Source organism: Epinephelus fuscoguttatus, linkage group LG5 (assembly GCF_011397635.1).
Source record: "Epinephelus fuscoguttatus linkage group LG5, E.fuscoguttatus.final_Chr_v1".
Taxonomy (NCBI): Eukaryota; Metazoa; Chordata; class Actinopteri; order Perciformes; family Serranidae; genus Epinephelus; species Epinephelus fuscoguttatus.
In genome coordinates this window covers 3,777,031-3,804,717 of record NC_064756.1, presented here as the reverse complement: position 1 = coordinate 3,804,717, position 27,687 = coordinate 3,777,031, and the positions used below count along the sequence as shown (strand labels likewise).

At 42.2% G+C, this 27,687-nt stretch overlaps 1 protein-coding gene across 6 annotated transcripts in view; it reads left to right on the top strand.

Annotated features, from left to right (window-relative positions):
• The first annotated feature begins 2,828 nt into the window (after positions 1-2,828).
• Positions 2,829-27,687, top strand: part of LOC125888716 (latent-transforming growth factor beta-binding protein 4) — a 47,001-nt gene continuing 22,142 nt past the window's right edge. For 4 of the 6 annotated variants that reach the window (XM_049576240.1, XM_049576242.1, XM_049576241.1 and 1 more), the window contains exons 1-10: positions 2,832-3,602; positions 13,619-13,897; positions 14,170-14,246; positions 14,322-14,492; positions 17,010-17,112; positions 19,763-19,831; positions 20,667-20,789; positions 23,827-24,003; positions 25,993-26,130; positions 27,094-27,645. In XM_049576240.1, coding sequence (XP_049432197.1) covers positions 3,305-3,602; positions 13,619-13,897; positions 14,170-14,246; positions 14,322-14,492; positions 17,010-17,112; positions 19,763-19,831; positions 20,667-20,789; positions 23,827-24,003; positions 25,993-26,130; positions 27,094-27,645 — 1,987 coding nt within the window. In that variant the 5' untranslated portion in view covers positions 2,832-3,304. Of the gene's footprint in view, positions 3,603-13,618; positions 13,898-14,169; positions 14,247-14,321; positions 14,493-17,009; positions 17,113-19,762; positions 19,832-20,666; positions 20,790-23,826; positions 24,004-25,992; positions 26,131-27,093; positions 27,646-27,687 lie in introns of all 6 variants that reach the window. The other 2 variants (XM_049576244.1, XM_049576243.1) reach the window with 2 other exon arrangements.

Sequence of the window (27,687 nt, the reverse complement as noted above, 5' to 3'; positions counted from 1 at the left end):
ACTGAATGTTTAACGTCAACCAAACCGACAGAAATCCAACCAAAATCTAAAGTTAAGGAAAACCAGTTCAGGTTTGAAATTCGGTCACTACCATGATATTCTGCAGCTGAAGGAAATAGACCCCACAACCCCTGTGTGTGTGTGTGTGTGTGTGTGTGTGTGTGTGTGTGTGTGTGTGTGTGTGTGTGTGTGTGTGTGTGAATAAGGTTATTGTTAGTGCAGAGCTGAGTGGACTTAAACAGCTCAGATCAGCTCACAAACACAACGAAACAAATCCTCCGAAGAATCCCTCACACACTTTCACTCCCTGTTTCCACAGCTGTCAATCACTGTCATTGTTGCACAGGATTTAATCTCTGACTGGTCAAGGTCACAAGATTTAAACAGACACACACACACACACACACACACACACACACACACACACGCACACACACACACACATTTGTATGACTTTTCCGTGAGTAATCAGCTCAACCTGCAGCTCCTCTCAGCTTTATGGTGAGTTTCAGCTCATTGTTTATCTGTTCAGCCACAACTTTACTTCCCTGGTTCACTCTCAGCACCCTCATAGTGTTGTTTTCAGAGAAGACGCTGTAAAAAGACACTGAACTTCACCTGCTCAGCAGCAAACAGCAAACTGACACAGTTAAAGACTGTCAAGTTCAACATGATGAGGTTTTTATCAGCTATTATGTTCAGTCCCAGCAGGATTTCACTGACTTTTTTTGGGATTGTTGTGGCCTAAAATGTCTAAATTCAGAGCAGCTTTCCTTAAAAAAAATATTTTTAGGTGTTTAGCAATGAAATAGTGATTGTAAAATTCACTAAAAGCTGAAGGCAACTTTCATCAAGGCATTTTTGTTGGTAAATGTCAGACATTTGTGTCGCACATGCATCTTCACAACTACAAACAAGGAAGTGAGTTGGGTGACATCATGCGGATGAGACGATGTGATGACTTGTCAAATTTGCAGAAAAGTTGCGGTGATTGGACAAAATACAAGTTTGCACAGAAATTTAACATAGCATTAGTTCGATGCCAAGCTCAGCTCACACCCCAGCTACATCAGCTGATCTCAAGCAGCCAAATCAACTGATGGATCAGCTGACTGATGGAAGGGAGTCAGCTGATAGATCACACCATTCCTTTCTATGCAACCAATTTGCAAATCTCATTCAGGACGTATTCCTGATGGCGTATTCCTTGTCATTAATGCTGCTCTGTTCTGTTCCGGGGGGTCTTTGCTGCTGCTCTGTCTGCCTCAGGCTTTCCATGTAGGCGCATGGAAGGGCAGGGAGTTGTGCTCTCTCTGCCTTAGGCTTTCCATGTAGGCGCATGGAAGGGCAGAGAGGTGTGCTCTCTCTGCCTTAGGCTTTCTGCATAGGCCCGAGGAAAAGGCAGAGAGGCCCCAGAACAGAGCCATACCACCAAATATGATACTGCAAATAGAAATAACATTTTCTTTAACTTGAGTGGTCCTGACTGAATTCACAGCTGCCAGATAAATTAGCGTTAACTGTTGCAATCGACACATCAGAAATTAACCCTGCGCTAAATCTCGCCCCTGCATGCAGACTGGCCAATCAAGACGTAGCATCAGGCCGGCTCAGACCAGGGTCCGACACCAACACAGCTGTGCTCCTTTGACTCTAATGCAGTTTTTTCAGATTTCCTTCATTTCCAGGCTGGTGTTGTGGATTTGGAGCTAAGTGTTGTGCCTGGGGCTCGTCGTGTATTAATGATACTCGTTACCTGGAGAGGTTGGAAAAAGATATACGTTTCTTCCCTGTTCCAAAACCAAAATCAGACCCTGAAAAGTGTAGGGTTAGCTAGCTAGCTACTGAAGATATAGCCTACTGAATGTAAACACATGCTGCTTTTGCTTTTAATGATTATAACCGTGAAACAAAGGCAGACCCTGCTGTACAGGAACCAGTGAAAGGAAGCAGGGAAACTTTGCTCATATTCAACCAGCTGTGGTTCAATATCAGCAAAGTTTCCCTTCATATTCATTGTCTTGTGTGGCGATCAGCAGTGATGTGGTGGTTCACTTTTACACTGTGATCTGTAGCCTATAGTTCGGCTTTAGCTTCTAACTATCTTCGTCTTTTTAACCTGTTGTTGCTGCTGAGTCAGTTTGATATCCTGGATATATCCTTCAAACACAGACTGTAGACCCCTCTGTCTGCTTCTCTCTGGAATCACTCTTTCATTTTTCCAAAAATATGATAATATATCTTCAGGGAGTGCAGTTAGTTACAGTGTGGGCTCCATGCTTACTCTGGCAGCTTGCTGGAGCATCACAGGGCTTAGCAAAAGGTCAGTTGCTGAAGGGGCTGACTGATGTCTTTTTTCCTTTCTTCAATAATAACTATTTTAACAAAGATAAAAAACATGTAAAAAGGAACTTGTTCCTATATAAATCTGCTCACACTTTAATGGTGAGCCTCCAGTTTCTTTTACCAATGACTGCTGATGTCTTCTGTTTTTCTGTCTCTTCAGCTGTCAGTCTGGTTCAACTGTTGTGCAGCGCTTTATTCTCCATTTATGAACCAAAACTTTCATACTTAGTAACATTTTTTTTGTAATGATGACAACCTAAAAGCATCATAGACTTATTTTTTCTGCTGACAAAATCATCACTTATTTAAAGTTAGTTTCAGAAGTTCTTCCAGCTCTGCAGTCAGGAGCTACTTTTAGCTTCAAAATGTTTGGTGAATGTCGTCCTCTGAAACCCAAACCAGGGTTGCATCATCAGCCTGACATCCTCTAATGTTCTGTTATGAAACTGTTCAGCAGCAGCAGCAGCAGCAGCAGCAGGAGAAGAAGAAGCTCTCTGCTCATACCAAGAAAAAGGCAAATAAAAAAAAGAAATGAAGAAAGTGAAGGAGTGAAAGAGAGAGAGAGAACGACTCCTGTACTAATACTCTGTCTCTCCCAGTGTGGACTGATGGACCAGATCCCTGCTAAACATTTTGTTTGGAGTGGAGCCCAGTCCTGCACACTGCTTTCAATTATCTCTCTACCTCCCTCTCTCCCGCTCTGTCTCACTTTCTGCTCAGACACACTGTTGCTCACTCGCTCACACACACTCAGGAGTGTTTGGGAAAAAAACAAGAGTGCGGAGCAAGAGGGGGAAGCGTCTGGTCGTTTTCTTCTTCCTTCCTTCCCTCCTTTCTTTCCTGCGACGCTCGTTTTCACTCCGCCACAGAGAGAGGGAGGCGGGTGAGGGAGAGTTAGAGAGGTTTGGGGAGTTCGGACGATGCAACACGCTCAGAAACTCTGACTGCAACGCTCAACATGCTGCAGCCTCGGCTCTCCTTTTTTCTGTCCTCTGTCCTCATCGTCTTCGTCTCTTCTCTGCCAGCTGATGGACAGACAGTCTCAGGAGGAGCAGGAGGAGCAGGGGGAGGGGTGGAGAGGATCCAGGTGATGTTCACGCCCACCATCTGCAAGGTGCGCTGCAGCCAGGACAGATGTGTCAACTACTGCGAGCGAGGCAACGTGACCACGCTGTACAGCAGCAGTGAGGGTGGAGGAGGAGGTGTAGGAGGAGGAGGAAGGAGAGACAGCTCCCATGGACCGGGCTTCAGAGTCTGTAAGTTGAATTTTTTACCATCCACTCTCTCTGTCTGTGTAGCTGCAGTGTTTTCATGTGACTCTCAGGTGGTGTATCCAGGTAGTATTGTGATGGGGAGGTCGTGCACATGATTAAATCTGAAATCTATGAGTGTGACATAAAGCTGGAAGAGACAAACTCTCAGTTTTGTTCTATTAAATCATATTTGAAATAAACCCCTTTAAGATATCAGCTGATATTTAATGCAAACTCCAATATGTACAATATATCTATCAAAAATTAAAGAGCTGGAGAGTTTTAGACATAGTAGTTCTGTGCAGGAATGTGCAGAAGTTCATAGTATGAAGTAAGGGTGGGAATCACCAGAGGACCCATGATATGATATTATCATGATACTTAGGTCACAATACGATATTATTGCAATGCAATACATTGCAATATATCGCAATTTATTACTACCTGTTTTATCCAACTGCAAATTATTTCCCCAAAGGAAAACTTTGTCAACATCAGTTTTACCTCATAAGATCAAGTTTTCAGTCTGTTAATCGACTTTAATCATTTTAATCGCAGTGAAATATGATGCAAAGCAGACAGACTGACTAACACTGTCATAACACCTGTCAGAAATGCTGCATACACCTGACTAACTGAGCTGTGGGCAGATTTAACGCCCTCGGAGAGGACAGATTAAGCTCATGAGCGAAACACTTTACATGCAGGTATCCTGCTAGCGTTGTCTGTTCCATTCTTGTGCTGCATTTTGCAGGATGTCCGCAGTGTTTGCTCTGGTGTGACTTTTGTGACTTTCATCAGATAATGTGCCGTTATAGTCATATATGAACTGACCTTGAAGTCAAGGCATCACAGGTTGACGCCACCCTTCCTGCTGCACTCAAAGATTCCTCAGCTTTATGCTTCACTTCTCTGTAGAGCTTGGGTAAGGCTGTATTGGTGGAAAAACGATGCAATGGAATCACATACCTGGGTTCACGTGTTCTTGGCATGTAACAAAAGCCTTGGTTTTCAACAGCACTGTAAGGATGCAGATCTTTACACATGAAGTAGGTGGTGGACTGTGTTATTTTCTTAGCTCTCTCAGAGTTTGATGCTAGTTTTGTCGTGCTAAGTGTGTCAAGTGTTGGTTGATTTTTCGGCGGAGTGAGTTTAGTGTTAGCTTGGCCAATAGCGGCTAAAACTATCTCTGGATAGTGGCATGTCTCTACAGCTGAAAGGTTGCTTATCTATTAGCTGAATCCTGCCTCAGAGACAGCACTTCTCTAACAGGCTTTCACACGTACAGACTCAAGCTGGGGCAGTGACAGACTATGTCCTACAACTACTAGAATGCACTGTGCTGCACCAGACCAATAAATGCTCCCACTGGTGGGTGACATAATGCAAACATGACTGTTTGAAACAATGGCGGATGACTGGAAAGAAACAATCTTGATCTCTTACAGTTAAACAGTTAACTAAAATTTGTTCCTGTTAACATTTGATATGCAACCCTGTAACAGAATCTAGGTTTATATTTGATCAGTGCTGCCTAGTTTTACCGTTTGATTTACGTTTTCTGTTTCCATACTGTTTTTCGCTGAGCAGAAAACAGTATGGCAGCCACTCCCTGTTCACAAACTGTCACTAATTACAGATAAACATGGCGCTAAAATATGTTACTAAAAACATTTTATGTCGGCGATAGGCAGTGCAGTAACATAATATTGATATATAATTTGCTACTGGGCAATACGAAAATGTGTAAGTACAACCTGTAGCTCAAGCAATAGCCTGAGAGCCAGTGAAACTCCATTGGAAGATGAAAATTACGTCATCTGGCTGAGTTTCGCCGGGAGGCGAGGAGGGATATCTCGGCACTGGTTTGATGGCGGGAAGTTTACCACAGTTCATTCACACATACTACCCACACTGTTTTGATACAAAGCTAGTTGAAAGTCAGCGAAGTACCCTTTTAAGGAGAAAACGTAAGGTGTTTTGTGCAACAGGCCACAGAGTGTTGAAGCTAAAGACCACAGAAATCTCAACTTATGAGGTCACATGTGTAATGTGTGAAGCTGCTCCAGCTGCGATCATGTGACCTGCAGCTGTTTGATGGTTGGCCTGAGCTCAGCATCTGAAGCAGAGCCAGTGAATAGTTGAGTTGTCTGAACTGATCGCAGGTCAGATTTATTTTGACTCCTTTTCTTTCATTTCTGTAAAAATCAGCTGGTGGAGACTTGAAACAGAAAGGAGATCCATCCCGGTCAACATGTATTCAGCTCAAATTAAAATGAGTTGCACATTTTATAATTGTACATAAAATAAACCTCCCAGGAGAAGCTGTAAACTGAAGAAAAGACCTCATCTCATTGTGTCCTCTTCTCCTTCTGCAGTGGTTTAATGGCACCGCCTGCAGATTTAGCTCCACCAGCTATTCTTCTCCATCAGCTAAAACAGTGCATTCATTTGTGCTTTTCTTTGTCATTGATTTTCTGGTTACTTGGTGTAAAACTTTGTGCTGCATTTGAATGTGAAATTGGACTAAAGAGAAACAGAGAGGAGCAGGAGAGGGAGGAGGAACACCACTGACATATGGCTTTCATTTATCATTAACTTAACCCCCTTCTCACACACACACACTCTGCAGCAGAGGACAGGGAGGAGGTGATGACATCATAGGGTCAGAAGGTCAATCCCCTGGTCCCCCGTCAGCCTCTTATTTTTCTTTCTGTGAATTAACTTTATTGGCACATCTTTACCTGCTGATGCATGTTGACACAACCTGTCCTCCATCTGCTGGGAAATCCCAAATCATTTCTGTTTTAATTCCACTGTGAAATCACTCCTGCGACTCACCATTTCTTCTTTGGCACTGTCTCTTCTTCTCCTCCTCTTTGTTACTTATTCTTTTCAATCATGACCTCCATTTCCCGCTTTCCTCTCTTTCATTCGCTAAATCCCTCTGTTTTTTTTTAGCAACCAACGGAGACCTTTCCAGCAGCATTTAGGCCACCAGACATGGGTGTTTTTTAGCAACCCATCGCTGCATTTCAAGCAGCTCTGTGTCACTGAAAATAAATGTTTTTTACCGACCTGTAGCCACCTTTCCACTGGCTTTTGTGACGCAGAACGTGGATGATTTTTAGCGACCCCTAGCTGCGTTTCTAGCAGTGTTTTAGCCACCAAACATGGGTGTTTTTCAGCGACCTGCCAGAACCTTTCCAGTGGCATTTGTATCAGCGAATGTGGGTGTTTTTTGTGACCAGTGACCACATAGTGTTAGTGTTTTTGGGCACCCATCTCCTCATTTGCAGCAGCATTTGTACAACTGAACATTGTTGTTTTTTAGCGACCAGTGGCCGTCTTTCCACCGGCTTTTGAGCCACCAAATGTGGGTGTTATTTTGTGACCGGTGGAAGCATAGTGTTAGTGTTTTTTGTGCATCCATCTTCTCATTTGCAGGGGATGTTTGTGCTACTAAACATGGGTGTTTTAAAGCGAACTGTGGCCACGTTTCCACTGGCTTTTGTGCCATCGAACATGGATGATTTGCAGCTGCCCGTTGCTGCATTTCCAGTGGCGTTTGTGCTGCTGATTTTGGGTGTTTTTTGGGTGACCAATGGTCACATTTTTAGTGGCATTTGTGCCACTGAAGGTGAGTGTTTGTTAGTGACCAGTGGCCGCCTTTCCAGCAGCATTTGCACTACTGAACATGGGTGTTTTTTAGCGGCCTGTCACCTTTTGTCGAGTGGCTTATGTGTCACTGAACGTGGGGGTTTTTAAGCAAGCGATTGCTGTATTTCCAGCTGCATTTTACCACTGAATATGGGTGTTTTTTAGAAAGCTGTCAAGTTTCAAGCACCTTCTGTGCCACCAAGTGTAAGTATTTATAAGCAATTTGTTGACTTATGTGGATGTTTTTTCTCCTGTCACTGAGTTTTCAGTGGATTTTGTGCCAGCAAACAAAGGTTTTGTTGTTTTGTGTTTAGCAACCCGATGCTGCAGAGCAAAGATATACAGTGGGTACGGAAAGTATTCAGACCCCTTTAAATTATTCACTCTTTGTTTCATTGCAGCCATTTGCTAAAATCAAAAAAGTTCATTTTATTCCTCATGAATGTACACTCAGCACCCCATCTTGACGGAAAAAAACAGAAATGTAGAAATTTTTGAAAATTTATTAAAAAAGAAAAACTGAAATATCACATGGTCATAAGTATTCAGACCCTTTGCTGTGACACCCATATTTAACTCACATGCTGTCCATTTCTTCTGATCCTCCTTGAGATGGTTCTGCTCCTTCATTGGAGTCCAGCTGTGTTTAATTAAACTGATTGGACTTCATTAGGAAAGGCACACACCTGTCTATATAAGACCTTACAGCTCACAGTGCATGTCAGAGCAAATGAGAATCATGAGGTCGAAGGAACTGCCCAAGGAGCTCAGAGACAGAATTGTGGCAAGGCACAGATCTGGCCAAGGTTACAAAAGAATTTCTGCAGCACTCAAGGTTCCTAAGAGCACAGTGGCCTCCATAATCCTTAAATGGAAGAAGTTTGGGACCAGAACTCTTCCTAGACCTGCCGCCCAGCCAAACTGAGCAATCGTGGGAGAAGAGCCTTGGTGAGAGAGGTAAAGAAGAACCCAAAGATCACTGTGGCTGAACTCCAGAGATGCAGTAGGGAGATGGGAGAAAGTTCCACAAAGTCAACTATCACTGCAGCCCTCCACCAGTCGGGCTTTATGGCAGAGTGGCCCGACGGAAGCCTCTCCTCAGTGCAAGACATATGAAAGCCCGCATAGAGTTTGCCAAAAAACACATGAAGGACTCCCAGACTATGAGAAATAAGATTCTCTGGTCTGATGAGACCAAGATTGAACTTTTTGGCGTTAATTCTAAGCGGTATGTGTGGAGAAAACCAGGCACTGCTCATCACCTGCCCAATACAGTCCCAACAGTGAAACATGGTGGTGGCAGCATCATGCTATGGGGTGTTTTTCAGCTGCAGGGACAGGACGACTGGTTGCAATTGAAGGAAAGATGAATGCGGCCAAGTACAGAGATATCCTGGAAGAAAACCTCTTCCAGAGTGCTCAGGACCTCAGACTGGGCCAAAGGTTCACCTTCCAACAGGACAATGACCCAAAGCACACAGCTAAAATGACAAAGGAGTGGCTTCGGAACAACTGTGTGACCATTCTTGACTGGCCCAGCCAGAGCCCTGACCAAAACCCAGTTGAGCGTCTCTGGAGAGACCTGAAAATGGCTGTCCACCAACGTTCACCATCCAACCTGACAGAACTGGAGAGGATCTGCAAGGAAGAATGGCAGAGGATCCCCAAATCCAGGTGTGAAAAACTTGTTGCATCATTCCCAAGAAGACTCATGGCTGTACTAGCTCAAAAGGGTGCTTCTACTCAATACTGAGCAAAGGGTCTGAATACTTATGACCATGTGATATTTCAGTTTTTCTTTTTTAATAAATTTGCAAAAATTTCTACATTTCTGTTTTTTTCTGTCAAGATGGGGTGCTGAGTGTACATTCATGAGGAATAAAAGGAACTTTTTTGATTTTAGCAAATGGCTGCAATGAAACAAAGGGTGAAAAATTTAAAGGGGTCTGAATACTTTCCGTACCCACTGTATACAGCCTGCTAGCATGACTGTAGCCTGATTGTACTAATGATGTCTTCAATTAAAAAATTTCACCAACTCTGTGGCTCTGCTTTTTAGCTTCTTGTACCTTCTCAGAAGGGTTTCTGTAGGTTGAATTTTATACCTTCTAAAACCTGTTTAATACCAGTTTAATATCTGTTTCACAATCATTCTGTCATTTTAGATGGAAAACCAGTCGGCCAGTATAGCATAGTTTGTCTGCACTCCCCAGCAGTGTGTAACTCTAATTTTTAATCATATAATTAGTTACATTAATGCAGTCTAGATCCCATTTAGCATTATTTGTTTATTTGACTTTTGCTAATGCTTCCTAGCTGCAGAATTAAACAGTAGGTACAATGTTTAACTGAAACGGGCTCCTACAATCAACCGACACAATTTTAGATGTGTTGAACAACTCTTGACAAAAACATTTCATAACCAACATTACTGCTCACAGCAGCCAAGAGAAAAGAAAGATGTTTGTTCATTACATTTAAGACTCTTTGATACCTTCTAAGGGCTGAACATGTCCTGCTGGTTGTGGTTTTGCAGCTTTGCGTTTGTTTTCATCAAACTGGCTCTGATAAAATGTCAGATGTTGCAGTGTGAGCCATAGAGTTGTCAGATCAGAACAAATCATTCCACAGTTTGACGTGTTTCTTTCTGTGTATTCTTTCTTTCTTTTCATAAATGTTTATATAATTTCATCCCTTTAATCTCTCCTTGTTTATGCCTGAACACTCCTTTTTTCCATCCGTCTGTTTTTGTCTGTTTTGCCTCAGTTATCTCCAAAAAAACCTCCTACCAACTCTGTGTGTGTGTGTGTGTGTGTGTGTGTGTGTGCGTTGATGGAGTCCATCTGTGGGGCGATGTCCAGGATAATAATTAGGTCACAGTGTTTACACCAACACACACATGCAGAATCTCAGTGTGTGTTGAAAAACTTGTAGAGTAAACAAATATTTTGCACACAACATGACATGCACACACACTTGGAAAAGGGTGTGGACATGAACTCACACTCACACTCACACTCACACACGCACACGCGCGCACACACACACACACACACACACACACACACACACACACACACACACATAGTTGGGCACATGCAAACACTTTAACAATAGCCAGCAGAGACAGATTCACACATATGATACCAGGAAGAGGAGCTCAGGTCCTCCACTTAGTATAAAGCACCAATACTGCAATTTTGAACTACTTAAAGGCTTACTTCAGTATTTTTCAACCTGGACCCAGTTTCTCCATGTTTTTGGGTCTAAGTGACTGATGGGAACAACATTTTTTGACATTGGATCAGTATTGAGATAGAGTGCTGCAGCCAGCAACCGCGAAAACAGGCTGCAGTGTAACCACTCGGGGTGTGTTTGTTTATGAGTGTCTGTAGGGATCCTTTCCATAAAATGTCAGAGATAAACCTTTGGGATCCTTTTTCTTTCACCAGAAATCAGCACAGACATTGCCATTGCTAAACACACCAAAGTCCTTGTAAATAGACAGTAATTTAAGCGTGTATAGAGCCAGCATATTTTCATGTCTAACTGGGTAAATTAAGCTTTTATTCCAATCAGACAAACCAAGACAGCTTTTGTGAGTGTTTAAGTGTTTCTGGTGACTTTGAATGCAGTGTGTTTTACAATTATAAAATTACTGTTTATTTAAATGGAGTCTGGTGTGGTTGGCGATGGCACTTTCGGGGGTTGGTACTGTTCAAACAAAAAGGATCTAATGCTTTATCCAAACAGTGTTAGATTGTTTAGCCACTGGTGAAAATGTTGTGAGTATCCAAGGACCTGTAGTTCTTGAGGTTGTAAATCCCTGTGTGATAACACTATAGCACAACAGGCTAATGGTGCTGAGTAACGTTAGTGCTGCTATAAGGTCTTGAAACGTGTATTAGAGTAAAGAAAACATGCTAGTCTATAACATCATGGCATTCATGGCTGTAGGATACTGATGTTATGCTAACTTCAATTAATCACATCTATAGTAAATGTAATGGTGTCTCTAATGTGGGTTTAAATACCGCACTTTGCAGAATTTACAAGCTGGACTAAAGGAGTGTTTTCCCTCTCGTCATCTCCGCCCTCACCACGCCCCCTAACTATGACCAGACAACAACTGTATTTATTATCACTGTTAATCATAGCTGCAAATGAACTGTGCAACCATGCTAGCAGCTAGCGTTAGAGTTATCTCCACCCTCTCGTCCAATTATGGCCACATGTGGCTCCAAGAAACTAAGATAGTTGTGGCCAGGATGCCAAACTGAAGGTTTTAGAACAGGAGTCCAGAAACCAGTGGGTGACATCATAGTGGCTATGTCCAGTATTTTATCCAGTCTATGGTGTGGATGTATCAAGAGACCTGGATACAGCGTTGTTGGAGGTGGGCTCCTGTTCATTCCTATAAAAGCTGCTCAGTGGCACATGAAGCCAAAAAGCTTGTGAAAAATGGGTCCAATATTTACTTCAGTGACTATGGGGCAAAGGAAACAGTCTTAATCTGCACTCACGTTCACTTTTCTCATTGGAATGAATGGACTCAGGGCCGCAGCTAGTCACCTAAAGGGGCAGGGCAGTGGCGGAACCCACGTGACATAGATACAGGAGATAAATCTAAAGTGGGCCGTCTCCATTTATCAACTGTCTCTGGTTCCACTTTTGACCACTATGTAAAATTGGCTTCAAAGCCTAGCGCTCTTCCTTGGAGCTTGGTGGAAATGCAGTTTTGGCCTGTCTTTCAGTCCCAGAGGTAATAATCTGAGCCTGTCAGTGGCAAAAACAAACTCTTTTCGTAGAATTTACTGTGCAAACATACCATCGCAGTTTGTTTTGTTGCTGCCAGCTGCTGCCCTTTTGCTCAATACAGGACCAATTTCAAAAACTGTTGTTCCCACTAGACACAAAACCATGTGAAAATACAGTCTAGGTAAAAAAAACATACTGATGTGACCCTTTGAAATCAAACCCTTGCATCACCAAATGAAGAATAATCACAGTATATCTACATGTATGTAGTATTTCTAACTGGTTGTTGAGCTGCTGATAGAGATCGCAGCAAGAGAAGAACCCCGTGTCAAAGAGGCAGGCTTCCTTCCTGCCATGCAGACTTCTGGGTATTATCGGCTCATTAGTAGCAGCTTCAACAGCAGCTGAACTCTGGGTAACAATACACCAACATCCTGTAGCACGCACTCAAGCAGGAAGTAGGAAAGTGGCTGGCTGGCTCTGCTGGCGCTCCCGTCCACTCTCACCTCCATCGCATCAGGGCAGCAGGCTTTGTTTTACATCCATACATCACCTGACCTCACCCAGTGGTCTCCTAGCAACAGAGAGGGGAGGAGCCACACCCACCACTTCTACCAGAAAGCGTAACAACCGGAGAGTAAACAGTAGAGAGTGTTGCGAAACAGACAGCGAGTGTTTCCAGGCCGACAGTAAACATGATGGATGTGTGTTAGTGTTGCCCTTAGACCTGTGTGTGTGTGTGTGTGTGTGTGTGTGTGTGTGTGTGTGTGTGTGTGTGTGTGTGTGTACGCCTGGTACTAACTGGTAAGAATGTGAATTTTGATTTTAGCATTAGACTGTGAGCATGTTAACCTTTAGCGCCCGACTGACACACTTTATTCAAAATTAGATCTAACAGTTGCTACAACACTTTGGTACAGTATTTGAGTAAATGCATAGGTGCAGAGCGTGGACACACCCCCCCAACATGTTCTCATCCCAACTCAACATATATTGCCACTTTATCAGTGACCTTTGACATCTAAATGTGACACGCTAGGTATCCTCCTGCATCCGTTGTTGACGTTCCAGGACATGCATTGTGTCTTTTCAAAATACACTTCCACTTACACGGATAGTGAACACCAGGCTCCCTGGTGAAAGTCCCATCTAGCACCCCTCCCACAGCTGGCGGAGCGTCATACCTCGGTGAAAGGTGCCTTTTGTTCTGGTGTCTGATGCCAAAATCACTGACAAAGTGGCGGTATTTGATGAGTTGAGAATGAGAACGGCTGGTCCCCCTCAGTGTTTAGAACTGTGCATTTGAGCTCTACTCCCGATAAAAAACAGAGGACTTATATTTCAGCGAACTGCTAGGATGTGACTCAAAGATGCAACAATGCCTCTGGAAAAGAAAGTGGGAGCATCTTTGAAAGTATCTGCATAAAACAGAAAGAAGAAGGAGCAACTATGCACGGTTGAAGCAGGACGTACAGTACCATGACATTTCCACCATACATTTATGCAGAAAAGGAACAAATCAGTGCATAAAAATTCATCAGAATGACTCAAACATATAAACCATTAAACAAAGATGTCTGTCTTTGTTGTGTCTCCTGCAGTCCTCTGTCCTCTGCTCTGTAAGAACGGAGGCATCTGCCTGCAGAAGGACCGCTGTCTCTGCCCGCCAAACTTCACTGGGAAGTTTTGCCAGATCCCTGTTGCCCCCACAGCCGTCGATGCAGCTGCATCTGCATCTGCATCTGCATCCGCCTCCTCCACCTCCACCAATGAGATTGTCAAACCTGCGCTGCTCTCTGCCATGGCAGCCAATCAGGAGCTGACCCAGTCTGAGTTCCTGCTGCCGCTGGGACAACACCAGGAGACGGGAAGGGCTGGTGGTGAGTCTGAACTCCGGCTCAAATGTTCCTGTGGTTGTTTGGATTGAAATACAGAGAAACTTGAACATGCAAAGTGTTTTTTCTTTGTTCATTTAACAGTGAAAAAGTGTCATCAATCTGAACGTCTGATGCTCAGAAAGAAAATCAATTGTTATTTTATTAAGCAAAATCTCAGTGCTGTGGTAGCATCTGAAACATTATTATCATGTTAAGTGTTTGTGTGTGTGTGTGTGTGTGTGTGTGTGTGTGTGTGTGTCTGTATGTGCGTGCAGCTCCCGGCCCATCCATGGTGAAGGTCAGAGTGCAGCACCCCCCTGAGGCCAGTGTGAAGATCCACCAAGTGCGGAAGGTAACAAAAACAAACAGCACTGAAGTTTTACTTTGACAGTGTTTCATGTGGTCAGTTTTCCTCTTCTGGTTCCAGGTGTCTGGATTCAGCCCCACACTGCGGACTCTCTCCTCCTTGTCCTCGGGGTCAGCGGGGGCTCCGGCTCCAGCAGGTGGGGGGGTCCAGGCCCAAACAGCGAGAGGGGACGGCGCCTTCACCCAGCACTCTGGGTTCAAGTACTGCTTCAGAGATGTTAAAGACGGACAGGTGAGAAGGAGCGGGAGGACTCACATTTGGTTCCAACATCTGTTCTCTGTTCAGGAAGCCAGAGTAAAGTCAAACCAGCGCCCCCTAGAGGCTATGAATACTGCATTTTGGTGTCATAATCCCAGTCAGAAACGCAGCGATGACTCTGTAAAAAACATTCCGTGTTTTGTGGCACTGCCCTGGCTGGAAAACCAGTGACGGGGTAATACAAAAAAACAAACAAACAAACAAAAAAATGCTGGAAACACAGTGATGAGGAAAAAAACCCAAAACAACCATGACAATGTGCAGATAGTATTGAGGATGGCGCCAGAGAGCGGGTCCCAAAAATCATCACTATTCATGCTTTTGGGGATTAATTCCAAATCTGGTCATTATTTTTCCAAAATATTTTGAGCTAAATATCGTTCACCAAAATTATACATATGCCAGCCAGCAAGATTCTGTCAGTGTTGGACTGAAGAACATCTCACCCAGCCAGACCTCTGTGCTGTCAGCTTGTAGTTTTGCAACATACTTGTGATAACTTTAGTGACCCTGAAAGTGTTTACAAAGACTTGATGACAATCCATCAAATAGTTGTTGAGATAAATTTAGCCTGTGTTGGACCAACACTTCCATCCTCAGACTCATGCCAGTAAAAATAGTTCTGTGTCACAGAATTAAGGCTAAGCAAGGTACTAGAGATGTCTCTCTCCCTAGCAACATTTTCCACCTCCTGCTGGGGGACCCCGAGTTGTTCCCAGGTCAGATGAGATATGTGATCCTTCCAGTGTGCTCTGGGTCTGCCCTTGGGCCTCCTACTTCCTGGAAAACTTCTAATGGGAGGCACAGAGGAGGATCCTGATCAGATGCCTGAACCACTTCAACTCCCTCTCGATGCAAAGGAGCAGTGGCTCTACTCCGAGCTCCCTCCAGATGTCTGAGCTCCTCACCCTATCTCTAAGGCTGAGCCCAGACACTCTACAGAGGAAACTTATTTCAGCAGCTTAGACCTGCAACCTCATTCTTTCAGTCACTACCCAGAGCTCGTGACCATAAGTGAGGGTTGGGATATAGATGGACCAGTGAATTGAAAGCTTTGCCTTCTGGCTCAGCTCCCTCTCAACCATGACAGTACACAGTACACCGTCCGCATTACTGCAGACATCAACTCAAACCGCCAATCCATCTCACACACCATTTCACCCTCACTCGAAAACAAGACCCAGAGATACTTGAACTCCTTTGCTTGGGGCAGTAACTCTCTCCCAACCCAGAGGGGGCAATCCACCCATTTCCAGCAGAGAACCAGACTTAGACTTGGAGGTGGTGACTCTCATCCTGACCGCTTCACACTCAGCTGCAAACCGCCCCAGTGCATGCTGGAGGTCACGGTGTGATGGAGCCGACAGAACCATCTGCTAAGATGCAATTCTGAGTTCCCCAAACTGGACCCCATCCTCATCCAGCTGCTCCTTGAGATTCTGTCCATGAAAACCACAAACAGCATTGGTGACGAGGGACATCCCGGCGGAGGCCAACACCCACGAGAGCACATGGCCGAAGGACCAGATGTCTCGAAGCAACGAACTGGCTACCCTGTATCACCTCAGTACCCCTCGAAGGACTCCTCAGGAGACACAGTCGAAAGCCTTCTCCACGTGAATATCCAAAGTAACTTTAGTTTTTGAGACAAAGTGTTGACTCTCTTCAGATGGTAACAAGAATTAACACTTCAAATATGTTTTAATTAAATAAAACATGTCTGTCTGATGGCGACTGGTTTACCGGCATGTAATAAAATATACTTGTTGTTTTTAATGAGCTTAAATTAGTTAAATATCGAGTGAGCAGCGTGTGTTCTTTGTGAGATAATTTAATTTTTTTGAGTGATGAGTGATTTATAGTTTATGATCCTGTAATGAGTTGTAACTACTAACTGAAGCCTGAGAAAAACTCCTCTCTGGTTCACATTAGCTCTCTGGCTGCAGACTCTCAGCGTGTTCGCACTTCTCTGTTTTCTGATAGAAAATCCCTGCTCGGCCATATTTCATGCCGATAATGAAACGCAGCTTTTGTTTCGGCTGCTGTAACTGCTGTCGCTCAGACCTGATGTCCAACAGACTCCTCAAACTGCAAGAAACTACTGAAGCATCGGAACTTTCCTGTTCGCCAACGTACGATGTGCATCAGAATGTCGATGTCGTTTTTGTTTTTTTTTAGCTGTGTGCGCAGCACTGCTTTATGGGTAGTAAAGTTAGCTGGTTTGACTCAGACTGACACATCTCAACAACTATTATTGGATGGATTGTGATGAGATGTGGTTCAGCATTCATGTTCCCCACAAGATGAATTATAACAACTTTGGTGATCCTCTGACTTTTCATCTAGCGCCATCATCAGGTCAGCATTTGGACCAGATACATGTAGAAGTAATGACAATCATTTCAGCTGTCTTATCTTTAACTTTATCACTTCTAATTGTGTATATACAGTACAGTTAACATGTGTTTGTGTGTGTGTGTGTGTGCGCAGTGCAGCTCTCCTCTACCTGGTCTGAGGAGCAAGGAAATGTGCTGCAGAGGGATTGGGAAGGCCTGGGGCATCTCTGATTGTGTCCTCTGTCCTGAGAATACAGGTACACACACACACACACACACACACACACACACACACACACACACACACACACACACACACACACACACACACTTTTTTAAGATATTTGCACTTTATTGGAGTATATCCATTTTCAAAAATCAGATAAGAATTAGTGAAATAATTATAATGATATATCTGAAACATCATAGTTGAATCATCAGAATAACAGTAAAACTATGCTGAAAAATTAGTCAAGTATCAAAAAATTATCAGTACTGTTACAAAAATATTGGTCAGGTTTATGAAAAATATCAGTAAAATTTAGGAAAAAATAGTAAAATATCTAAAAGATATGTTAGTAAAATTGTAAAATATCTATAATAATATCTGGAAAGCATCCAAAAAATATATTAGTAAAATATCCAAAAAAATATTATTAAAGTAGCAGTAAAAATTGAAAAATATCAGATAAAAATTAGCAAAATATCCATAATGAAATTTGTAAAACATTCTTAAAATAATAATAGAATAACCTTACAATTTTAGTAAAATATCCCCATTTTTCAAAAAAAAATAAAAATAAAACAGCAGAAAATTACAAATACATCTTAAAATTAAAAAGTAAAATATCAGAAAAATATCAGTAAAGTACATTTAAAATATCAGTTAAACAAGGGAACAATATTAATAAAATATATTGTAAAAAATATTAATAAATTACCCAAAAAAAAAGTAAAATAATGTAAAGAAATCTGAAAAAAAACCATTAGTCAAATATCTAAAGAATTATTAGTGAACTTCTAATTGAAATACTTCTGTAGATAAGTACAATTTTCACTTTATTTCTTTTAATTCTTTTTTCTGTATTTAACTTGTTCTATTTGATGCTACTTAATACTTCTACTTCACTACATCTCAGAGGTAGATATTGTACTTTTTCCTGCACTACATTTTTCTGACAGCTTAAGTGACCTTACAGATTATTAATACAAAACATAAATCAACTAATAGATGATGATGTATTATACAGATTAATCTACCCAGCAGTATAAAAGCTATTAAAATGAGCTCCAGCTTCACCAGCTGCAGCATTTAAGCGATGAAAACATGAATGCATCAATAATTCTAATCCAATAATATATGTTAGTCTGAAATGGACCATTCTGCAGAGTGAGTACTTTTACTTTTCATACTTTCAGGAATATTTTTGTTGCCAAGACTTCTAAGGTAAATTTTGAAAGCAGGACATTAACTTGTAGCAGAGTATTAAAACTGTGTGGTATTCGTAGTTATATGTAAGTTAAGAGTCTGCTGAATACAAATACCTCAAACTATCAGTACCTGAGTAAAAGTACTCTCATGCACAGGATCTGAAGTTGACTTTGTTCAAAGTGTTCAAAGTACTGACACTGTTTTCCAAAAATACCACACTGTGATACTGATGTTGAGAGATTTGACCAAAAATAACAGAGCGCTGCCAACTTCCAACACACACACACACACACACACACACACACACACACACACACACACACACAGCACAAACACTGAGACACACACTGAGATATTTCTCCTTCTCTTACTGTGAAGGTCTGATACTTTATGACTGAAATATTTTGGAAATATTCCAACAGGAGCTGCTTACATAACTATCTGACATTATCACACACACACACACACACACACACACACACATGCACGCACGCACGCACGCACGCACGCACGCGCACACACACACAGTCAGTCAGTAATGATGCTTCCTCCATGTTCTTGCAGAGCTGACTAACAGTAAAGGAATGTTGCTCTTTGGGACTGTAGGACTTTAACACACACAAATCAAACATCTGCACGTGTGAGTGTGTGTGCATGTGTGTGTACAGACACATAGGGAAATTGTGTTAGCTCACTTGCTGGGCGTCCAACTTCACATCAGTCTGTCAAATCAGGGAGAATGACGCAATACACCTTTAAAACCAAGCAGAGAGAGTCGAAGGAAAAAGAAAACAAGAAGCAAAGGAGAAACACACACACACACACACACTACTCTGGTGTTTCTGTTAAAACGTCTAAAAGATCAACAGAGTCTGGTCTTTGAGTTGTGTGTTTCTATAGCCTGATGTATCTTCTTCCTCAGTTGTTCTTAATAATTCCCTTTATGTCACTGGATGACATGTTCCTCCCTCACCATGAACACACACACACACACACACACACACACACACACACACACACACACACACACAGGGGTTGTCACAATACTAGAATTTCTTACTTGATACTGATACCCAGAAAAATACTCAATATTTAAACAGTAGACTTACTGTAAGATATCAATGACTACAATATTTTTAGGTTCTTTCAGACACACATAATTGGCAGGACTGATAACCTTGGCTGCCTAGCTCGCACGTTAACGTTAGTCATCTTATTATGACTAAGCTAACCCTTAGCTTAATGATAGCATAACAGACGGCTAACGTGGCTGTCGGCTGATGACCAATAATAAAACGGCTAATGTTAATGTGTGCCACAGGCCAGGTTAACATTTATGCAGTGCCAGCCCGTGGCATAGGCAGTGAAGACAGTGTATATATAAACATGTATTATATAGACAGGAAGTCAGTCAGTTTTTGTTGTTATTAATTAGTATTAATTAGTAATTGATTGTTAACTATCATCCTCATCAGCTCAAGGCAACAACAGCTGTCCCGCTGGTTTTGAACGAGCCAACGGAACGCATGGAACACACTGTGTCGGTGAGTTTCACACGCGCACACACCCACACACAGAAAGTAGGTCAGAGGTCACAGTATCTCAGGTAGCAGAGCAGGTCGTCAACAGATCGTCGGCAGATTAATATATATATGTATATGTATCGATAGATAGATAGGTAGATTTGTTTAACTGTTACAGTGATAAAGCACAATAGACATTAGACAATAGATTACCTATTCAGCCTTTCAGTGCAGTAAAGTATAAAAAAGTATTTCATCCTCATAAATTGATGCTCCAAATAGCTCTCAATGACAATCAAACATTACTTTAATTTTATTTCATTTATCACTTTTTATTTATTACAATAACACAGTCAAATGTAGTTTCTTACAGTTGCATCCCCCATGCGTTTTCTGTCTCGGTGACCTGTGACCTCACTTTGGCTGTTCTACCTGTTGTTGTTTACATGTCTAGCAGCCAACATTGTGATATGTTGTTCCATTTACAGCACTGGTTATCCGGATTTGGTAATCTTGGAAATTGTTTATCTGGATCAGGGTGATTTAATCCAATGTTGCTTTAAAAGAATGGTATTTAAATTGGATTAGCTGATCCTGGATAGCAAAACATGGGATCTCAAAATCAGGATCATTCTGATCCAGATTAATGTTTTTTTTTTTTTTCAACAAACCTGGATGTGATGTTTTTTTGGTGAGAAGCTGCGACTGAAGTTTCCTTTCAGTGTGAGAAAGTGTGTCCTTGTCCACTCATGTATCCCACGTTCATATACATTTGTGTGTCTGTGTGCATGTGTGGGTGTGCTCACATATTAATTTGTGTGGTTGTGTGTGTGATTGTGTGGTAATGTGTGTGTAGATGTGAATGAGTGCCTCCATCCGGGGCTGTGTGAGAACGGGCTCTGTGTGAACACCAGGGGGAGCTATAGCTGTGTGTGTAGGGTGGGGTTCATCCTCGACGCCACACATGGAATCTGCATCTGTGAGTAACACACACACAAACACACACACAAAGCCGCCAGCTTGGGAATGACATCAGGAATAATGCAGACTCCAGGTCCGAACTTCCTAAATCCATCTGAGCTCATAGTATCTCTAAAATCTGGACGACTGTTGATCTTCAAAAGAAACATCTGAGCACCCAGTACTGGCTGATTTCTATTCAAATATAAACAAACTCCGTGAGGAACTCCCCTGATTTAAAAAATGTTAAAGCTAAATACTGAGACATTTTATAGTGTAAAGATCATCTTTGCTCTGTAAAGGACAAACTCTTGTTCTGTCAGATGCGTCTGGCCCCCCTCAGCTTTGGGCAGATTTCCATTGGCCTTTAAGAGGAAGACTGTGGAGTGACGAGGCATTTTCTGGTGTGACTTGGAGTTGGTTGATTGGGGCACAACTTTTTTTAGATCCATCTGCGTCTCTGAAGGATTTTGCTCCTGATTCCATTTATCTGCTGCTGTTGATGATTTGTCTGACAGATCAGCTTGTTTTTTTTCCCCTTCCCATTTTCTAAGAGCTGGTAAATCCTGATGATTTTTTGTAACTTTTTGTCAAAGTCAATCCTAGATCTATCTCGGAGCCCATTGGCAAGCAACAAGAAAACAGCATGTTTGAAGAATAGTGACCCACCAATGTCACTGTAACTAAGTACATTTACTCATGCACATTACTTGAGTACAAAGTTGAGATTCATGTTCTTTACTTTACATTGTGTTTTACCAAAAGTCAGCAGAGTTCATGAATCTCTTTGTTCTCCTGAAGGTCAACAGACGTCTTTGTGTGAAAGTCAGTGAGTCTCGTTGTTCCATCGAAAGTCAATGGGTTCTTTGTTCTGTTCAAAGTCAGAAGAACTCTTTGTTCTGCTAAAATTCAGTGAAATGTGGGTGAAGTTTGGTGCTCAGATGGGTTTTGTGAAGCCAGACTGGTGTTCTGCTTATTCCGACCGGCATTTGCTGAAGAGGAGGAGGAGGTAGAGGAGGAGGAGGAGTGGGTTTGCTGCAGGATGCTGGTAATCAACGCTCTAATCAAAGCTGATTTATTAAACCTGACAACATCTTGTCTCTCTGTTGCTTCCAAACTGGCTGGAAATGCTCATGGAGGGGTGTGTATTATATATATCTATGTGTGTGTGTGTGTGTTTGGTCATTGACGGTCAGGTGTGTTTCTGTGACTTTTGTGATGGATATTTGTTGGTTTTTCTCTCCTCTTTGTCGAAATTTGTCTCCTAGAAATTACAAAATGTGCTTTATTCTCAAATTGTCAAAGTATGTAAATGGTTATCACTAAAAGTGCACTCTTTCAATATTTAACTGAGATCATGATCTTCCTCTAACTCTGACTGTGAAGTTTAACCAGGTTTGAGTTGTTTAAGGTTGATATTAATGTGATAAATAATGTGTTCAGCGGATAGGATTTGTACGAACATTTTGCGACAAGGCAAAAATACCTTTATCAAAATTGTTATTCCTTTTGATTTCCCAGAAAAAACAAATGAAATTTGGTACTAACTTTAGAGAAAATAAGAACGTGCTCTGAAATAAAAGCTCCATTTAAACCAAATTATTTTTGGAAACTATTTTTCCCCCATTAAAATTACATACTCTCCTGTTAACACTCACTTGTTTGCGTGTTTGGCTGACTCCATGGTTACTTAAGTAGTTAATTGGAATTAATCAATTGGATTCATATCAGTGTAACATTATGGTAATAAATTACAGTTTATTACCAGTACAAGTTCTGTCCAGGAAAACATCCTAGGAAAAATATGAGGAACTTATTAAGAGATTACAGACCTGGAAAAGCAACCCAATCGGCAGAAAAATATTGGCATTGTACTTTTCTGCAAGTCATTTGTGTTAAACTTTACATTTCAACAATGCTGTGGTTAACATGTGGTTAGGTTTAGGTACAAAAACCACTTGATTAGTAATAGATCATGTTTTGGCTTAATATATGATTTTGGGGGCATAATCTCTGCTGGAAAAGCAGTGATGTCTCCGTAACAAAGACCGCTTTTTGTGCCTAAAAAGCCGCTGGAGACACAGCGATGGCTCTGTAAAAAACTGCTGGTGTTGTTCTTTGTTGGCCCCGAAGAGTGGTCTGCAGCTTGGCAGAAGTGTTACCTCAGTATCACGCCATCCACCATCCCCTTCACTTCCTGATGACGGTCAGCTTATACTACTACTTCACTTTGGAAACTTTGATATGATACATATGCAACGTGCAAATGTATCTGGAACGTACAATGCCAACATTTTCCTCTGGCGACTGGGTTGCCAAAACCTTTCCTATTGATATTAATAAAAAAATATCATAATTTTCTTTCGCAGATTTAGAGTTTTATGAATGTAATTTCTAGGAGACAGAGTTGCTCTGTCCGTCCAGGCTGGCCTGATGAAACTCTGGACTCTGATCTTTATTTGGCTGTTTGTTTGAGATTGTGCTCAGTTGTTTGTTGCTTGTCCTCTCAATGAGGAAAACTGTCCGACTGGCTGTCTGTGTCTTTTTCCTTTTTGTTTTCAAATAGCTGATTACCAGGCCCCCCAAAAGACTTGTTTCAGCTGACCTCCAGAGACTCGTGATATTTGATGATGGACCAAACATTAAAATCTGAACTGATATCAAACAGGATGTCATCTACTCTCAGCTTGATGACTTGATATTCAGACACATGCAGACCCTGGATTCTTAATTTATGTGAAAAGTTTAAACACCTTTACTTTTTGCTTCATGGACAGATTCTCTGTTTCTGTTCTTGCATCATTGTTCTTGCTCCTCATATCCAATCAAGCCACCGGGAAGTTTGTATGGCTGTGATGTCAGAGCTTGCTTGATGTGTGTCGAGTCTCCATCGGGGCTGTTTGAATGTTGACTGTAATGGAACAGCATGTACTGATTCTGCATGCAGTGCTCTACTGGTGCCTCCGGCTTGAAGTCTGTTTAAACTCCCAGACCAGCTTTGTGTCCAGTCCTTTGTGTAACGTGTCCCCTTTCCTCCTTCCATGTGTCCTCTGCAGCCCAGAGTGTGATATCAGAGGAGAAAGGTCAGTGTCACCGGGTCCTGGGTTCCGGCCAGGGTCCATCCTCCTGCTCCCTGCCCATCCTCAGGAACATCACCAAGCAGATCTGCTGCTGCAGCCGAGTTGGCAAAGCCTGGGGACCCAACTGCCAGAGGTGTCCTTACTTTGGTTCAGGTTGGTTACCAGCGACCTGCTTCCTCTGGCTGCTAACCATTTACATGCTAATCAGCTAATAACATTATTATGACCTTTATTGAAAAGGGGAAAGATGCTCTGATTGTGGGCACATATATAACAATAGAAGCACACGCAAGTTACAGTATACATAAATAAGTCATACCACAAACAAGACAAGGACCTCAACATAAGGGTCAACATCTGTTCCAAGAAAGAACACACATTCAAGCTGCACTTAGTCAGTCAAAAGGAATTTAAATTGATTCAAAGGGATGAGCTAATTTTCTAGTTTTACAAGCTTCTGCAGATTGTTCCACTTTGCAGAGCATCATATTTAAGAGCCAGTTTCTCAGTCTCAGTTTTACCATGATGATTTTCAAAAGCCATATAGTCTAGGGATCTAGTGCAGTGTGATTTTGATCTGTAGTTAAAAAGATATGTAAGATACTCTGGTAGTTTGCAAAGATGTGCTTTGTAAACAAATATAAAGCAGTGCCGCTCTCTTTTCACTGCCAACACCACCACTTAACTGTCTTATAAACAAGGATGCGTTCTTACAGCCATCCTCAGTTATGAACCTAAGAGCGGAATGATAGACTGTTGTATTTAAAATGGCATCATCTCCATAGATTAATTGTACTGTTTTTAATTTTAACACTTAATTCATTTATAGAAATTGTAAATATAAGTAGTCCCAGAATATAACCTGGTGGCACACCTTTGTTAACAATCATAAAGCTGGATTGATTGCTGATTTGATGATCTACAATAACAAAAGCCCTATCAGTGAAAACGGGGACCGCATGATGCCATAGCCGGCCACAATAACATATCGGTGCTAACCAGACAAAAGGTTAATTTCTTCTACAGACTGCAGATGATGTTTCTTCTGTGGAACAGTTCAAACTCCAGCAAAGAATTATGAGAAATACTTTCTCAGTAAAATTGGCAACTTTCAGAGGCCCAGTGTGTAGGAATTAGGGGAATATATTGGCATAAATTCAACTTAATATTCATATCTATGTTTTCATTACTTTATAATAACCTGAAACTCAGAATCATTGTGTTTTTGTTACCTTAGATTAAGCTATTCCTATCTTCAAATGCTTTGTACATAGGAGAAGCTCCAGTTGGTTGCAGTCTGCAGCTTCACCACTAGATGCCACTAAGTCCCACACATGATAACTTTAACACTTTGTTGGCAATTTTTATTTTCCAAATAAGAGCCTAACCACAAAGTTTGTGACTTTTTATCAATTTTAGCAGCGCGGCTCTAGAGATGTTGATGTTGTGATGATGATGTTCTATCAGCCAGTCCAGACTGAAATATCTCATCAACTATTGGATAGATAACCATAATATTTGGCATAGATATTCATGATCCTCAGAGGATGAATCTTACCAGCTTTGGTGATCTTCTGACTTTTCCATAAGGTCAAAATTAGCCAGTACTTTAATTTATGACCAAGTATGTGCAGAACTAATAACATTCAATGATTGTAATGATCAGACTCAGTTGTTCTTTGTGTTTACTGCTGATTAGCTAATGTTCTAACACGCTAAACTAAGATAGTGAAAGTGGTGAATGTTACACCTGCATGCTAGCATTGCCACTGTGAGCATGTAAGCATTCGAGTGCAGCCTTGCAGAGCTGCTAGCATGACTGTAGACTCTCATTTTACTTTTAATTTTTATTTTAGAATGCATATACATGTATTAAAATTGTTACACCTATTACCACATCACATCACATCACATCACATCACATGTATTGAATTAGTGTGTAATATTGTCTAGCTGATTTTACAGCGGCCTTAAGGTACTTTAGCAGGTGTTTTATAAAGCAGCAACTGTATAAATTCATTTCTGTAACAGGAAACCAGTGTGAGCATTGGAGAACGGTCAGTTTCAATGGTCTTTTTGGGAAGACAAGACCAAGTGTTGGAGTAGTGGTATTGACTCTTCTCTGCCTCCTTCCTCCTCCAGTGGCTTTTAAGGAGATCTGTCCGGCTGGTCCTGGTTACCATTACTCAGCTTCGGCCCTGCAGTTCAACCAGAGAGTCAACGAGCACCTGGGGAGCCGAGGAGTTCAGCTGGTCACCGACAGCAACCAGGATAACCAGGGTACCTCATTTAGATCGACCTAGAACTTATTGTATGTTGGCTAAATATCACCTATATATTTAAGGTTTGGTTTAGTTTTTATGTCATTTTATGGTGGAGTTTTCATGTTTGCATGGCCCTGCAATCTTGGTAGTGGGTCGGCCTGGACTGAAATATCTCAACAACCATTGGATGGATTGGCATGAAATTTTGTACATGAATCTTGTAGACATTGTGAATCCTCCTGACTTTCCATCTAGTGCTACCAGCACAATGTTTCACCTAACAGCAACAAACAGAAAGGAGCTTTTTCAGGTACCCCCTGGTTCCTGCAGAGAAAGTGATTTATTCTCCCATTAACTGATGGAGGGACATGAAACTCTCCTGAATGAATCATCAGAACAAAAGTGTCAAACAAGCTCAAACAAGCTTACTTGACCCGTGTGCTGTTGATCAACCTGCACATCATTGCAGCATTTAGAGCCAACCACCAAACTGACAGATTCATTAGAAACAACGTGTAAATAATCTAAGCTGGTGGTCAGAACATGAACCTTTATGACTGTGACATTGTCTGCCACATTTTGCTCACACTAGCCACTAAAAGCTAACTGTCATGCAGCACAAAGAGAGGTTGTATCAACAAAACGTATGGGTGCACTGGTCTGAAGAAGGCTGTCGTTTTCTGCTCATCAATTCTACATTTTATTTTTGTAAGGTAAAGGGTGTTATATTTCTTCTGCCAAAACTTCTGTTGAAACATTTTATTTTGAATGGGTACTTCTTTGCTTAAATTTGCACCAAGTCTTTCTTTGTCTCTTTTTCTTTGAGCCACTATACATGCAGCCTCTAAAATTCACCTTTTGACTCTATTTTTTACATGAAAGCTAAAATAGATTTATGTGTGCTCTAGTTGCAAATTGAGCACCCAGAGGACACAAACCACTCACGCATCCATTTTTTGTCCACACCTCCATCCACCAGGTCCTGGTTCTGGGACCAGTAGCAGCGGAGCCTCCAGGTCTCAGCAGATACCCTCTTCTTCTGGAGCAAGTACTTCGCTGAGTTCTTCTTCAGGTGTCGGGTCCAGTACTGGATCAGCTGGTACCAGCATAACCCACATCAGACCCAGTCTACCCCTGCCTCAACCCAGACCCCAGCCCCACCCTCTACCTCAGCCTCGACCTCAGCCTCGGCCCCAGCCTCCATCTCAGCCTCGACCTCAGCCCCAGCCCCAACCTCCATCTCAGCCTCGACCTCAGCCCCAACCTCCATCTCAGCCTCGACCTCAGCCCCAACCTCCATCTCAGCCTCGACCTCAGCCTCAGCCCCAGCCTCCATCTCAGCCTCGACCTCAGCCGCGGCCAGCTGACACTCCCCCCTCCAGGCCGGTGCAGCCTGGCAGCACTGGCACCACGGCCTCCCAGGACAAACCCCAGACTCCCAGCAGACCTGGGACCCAACAGAACCAGCCCGACCCTGCCCTGTCATTCACAACACAACAAAGAACCCAGCCTCCACCCACCAGGACTCAAGGTAACAGAGGCTCCAAGCGCGAAATACTGCTTTGTTTAATAA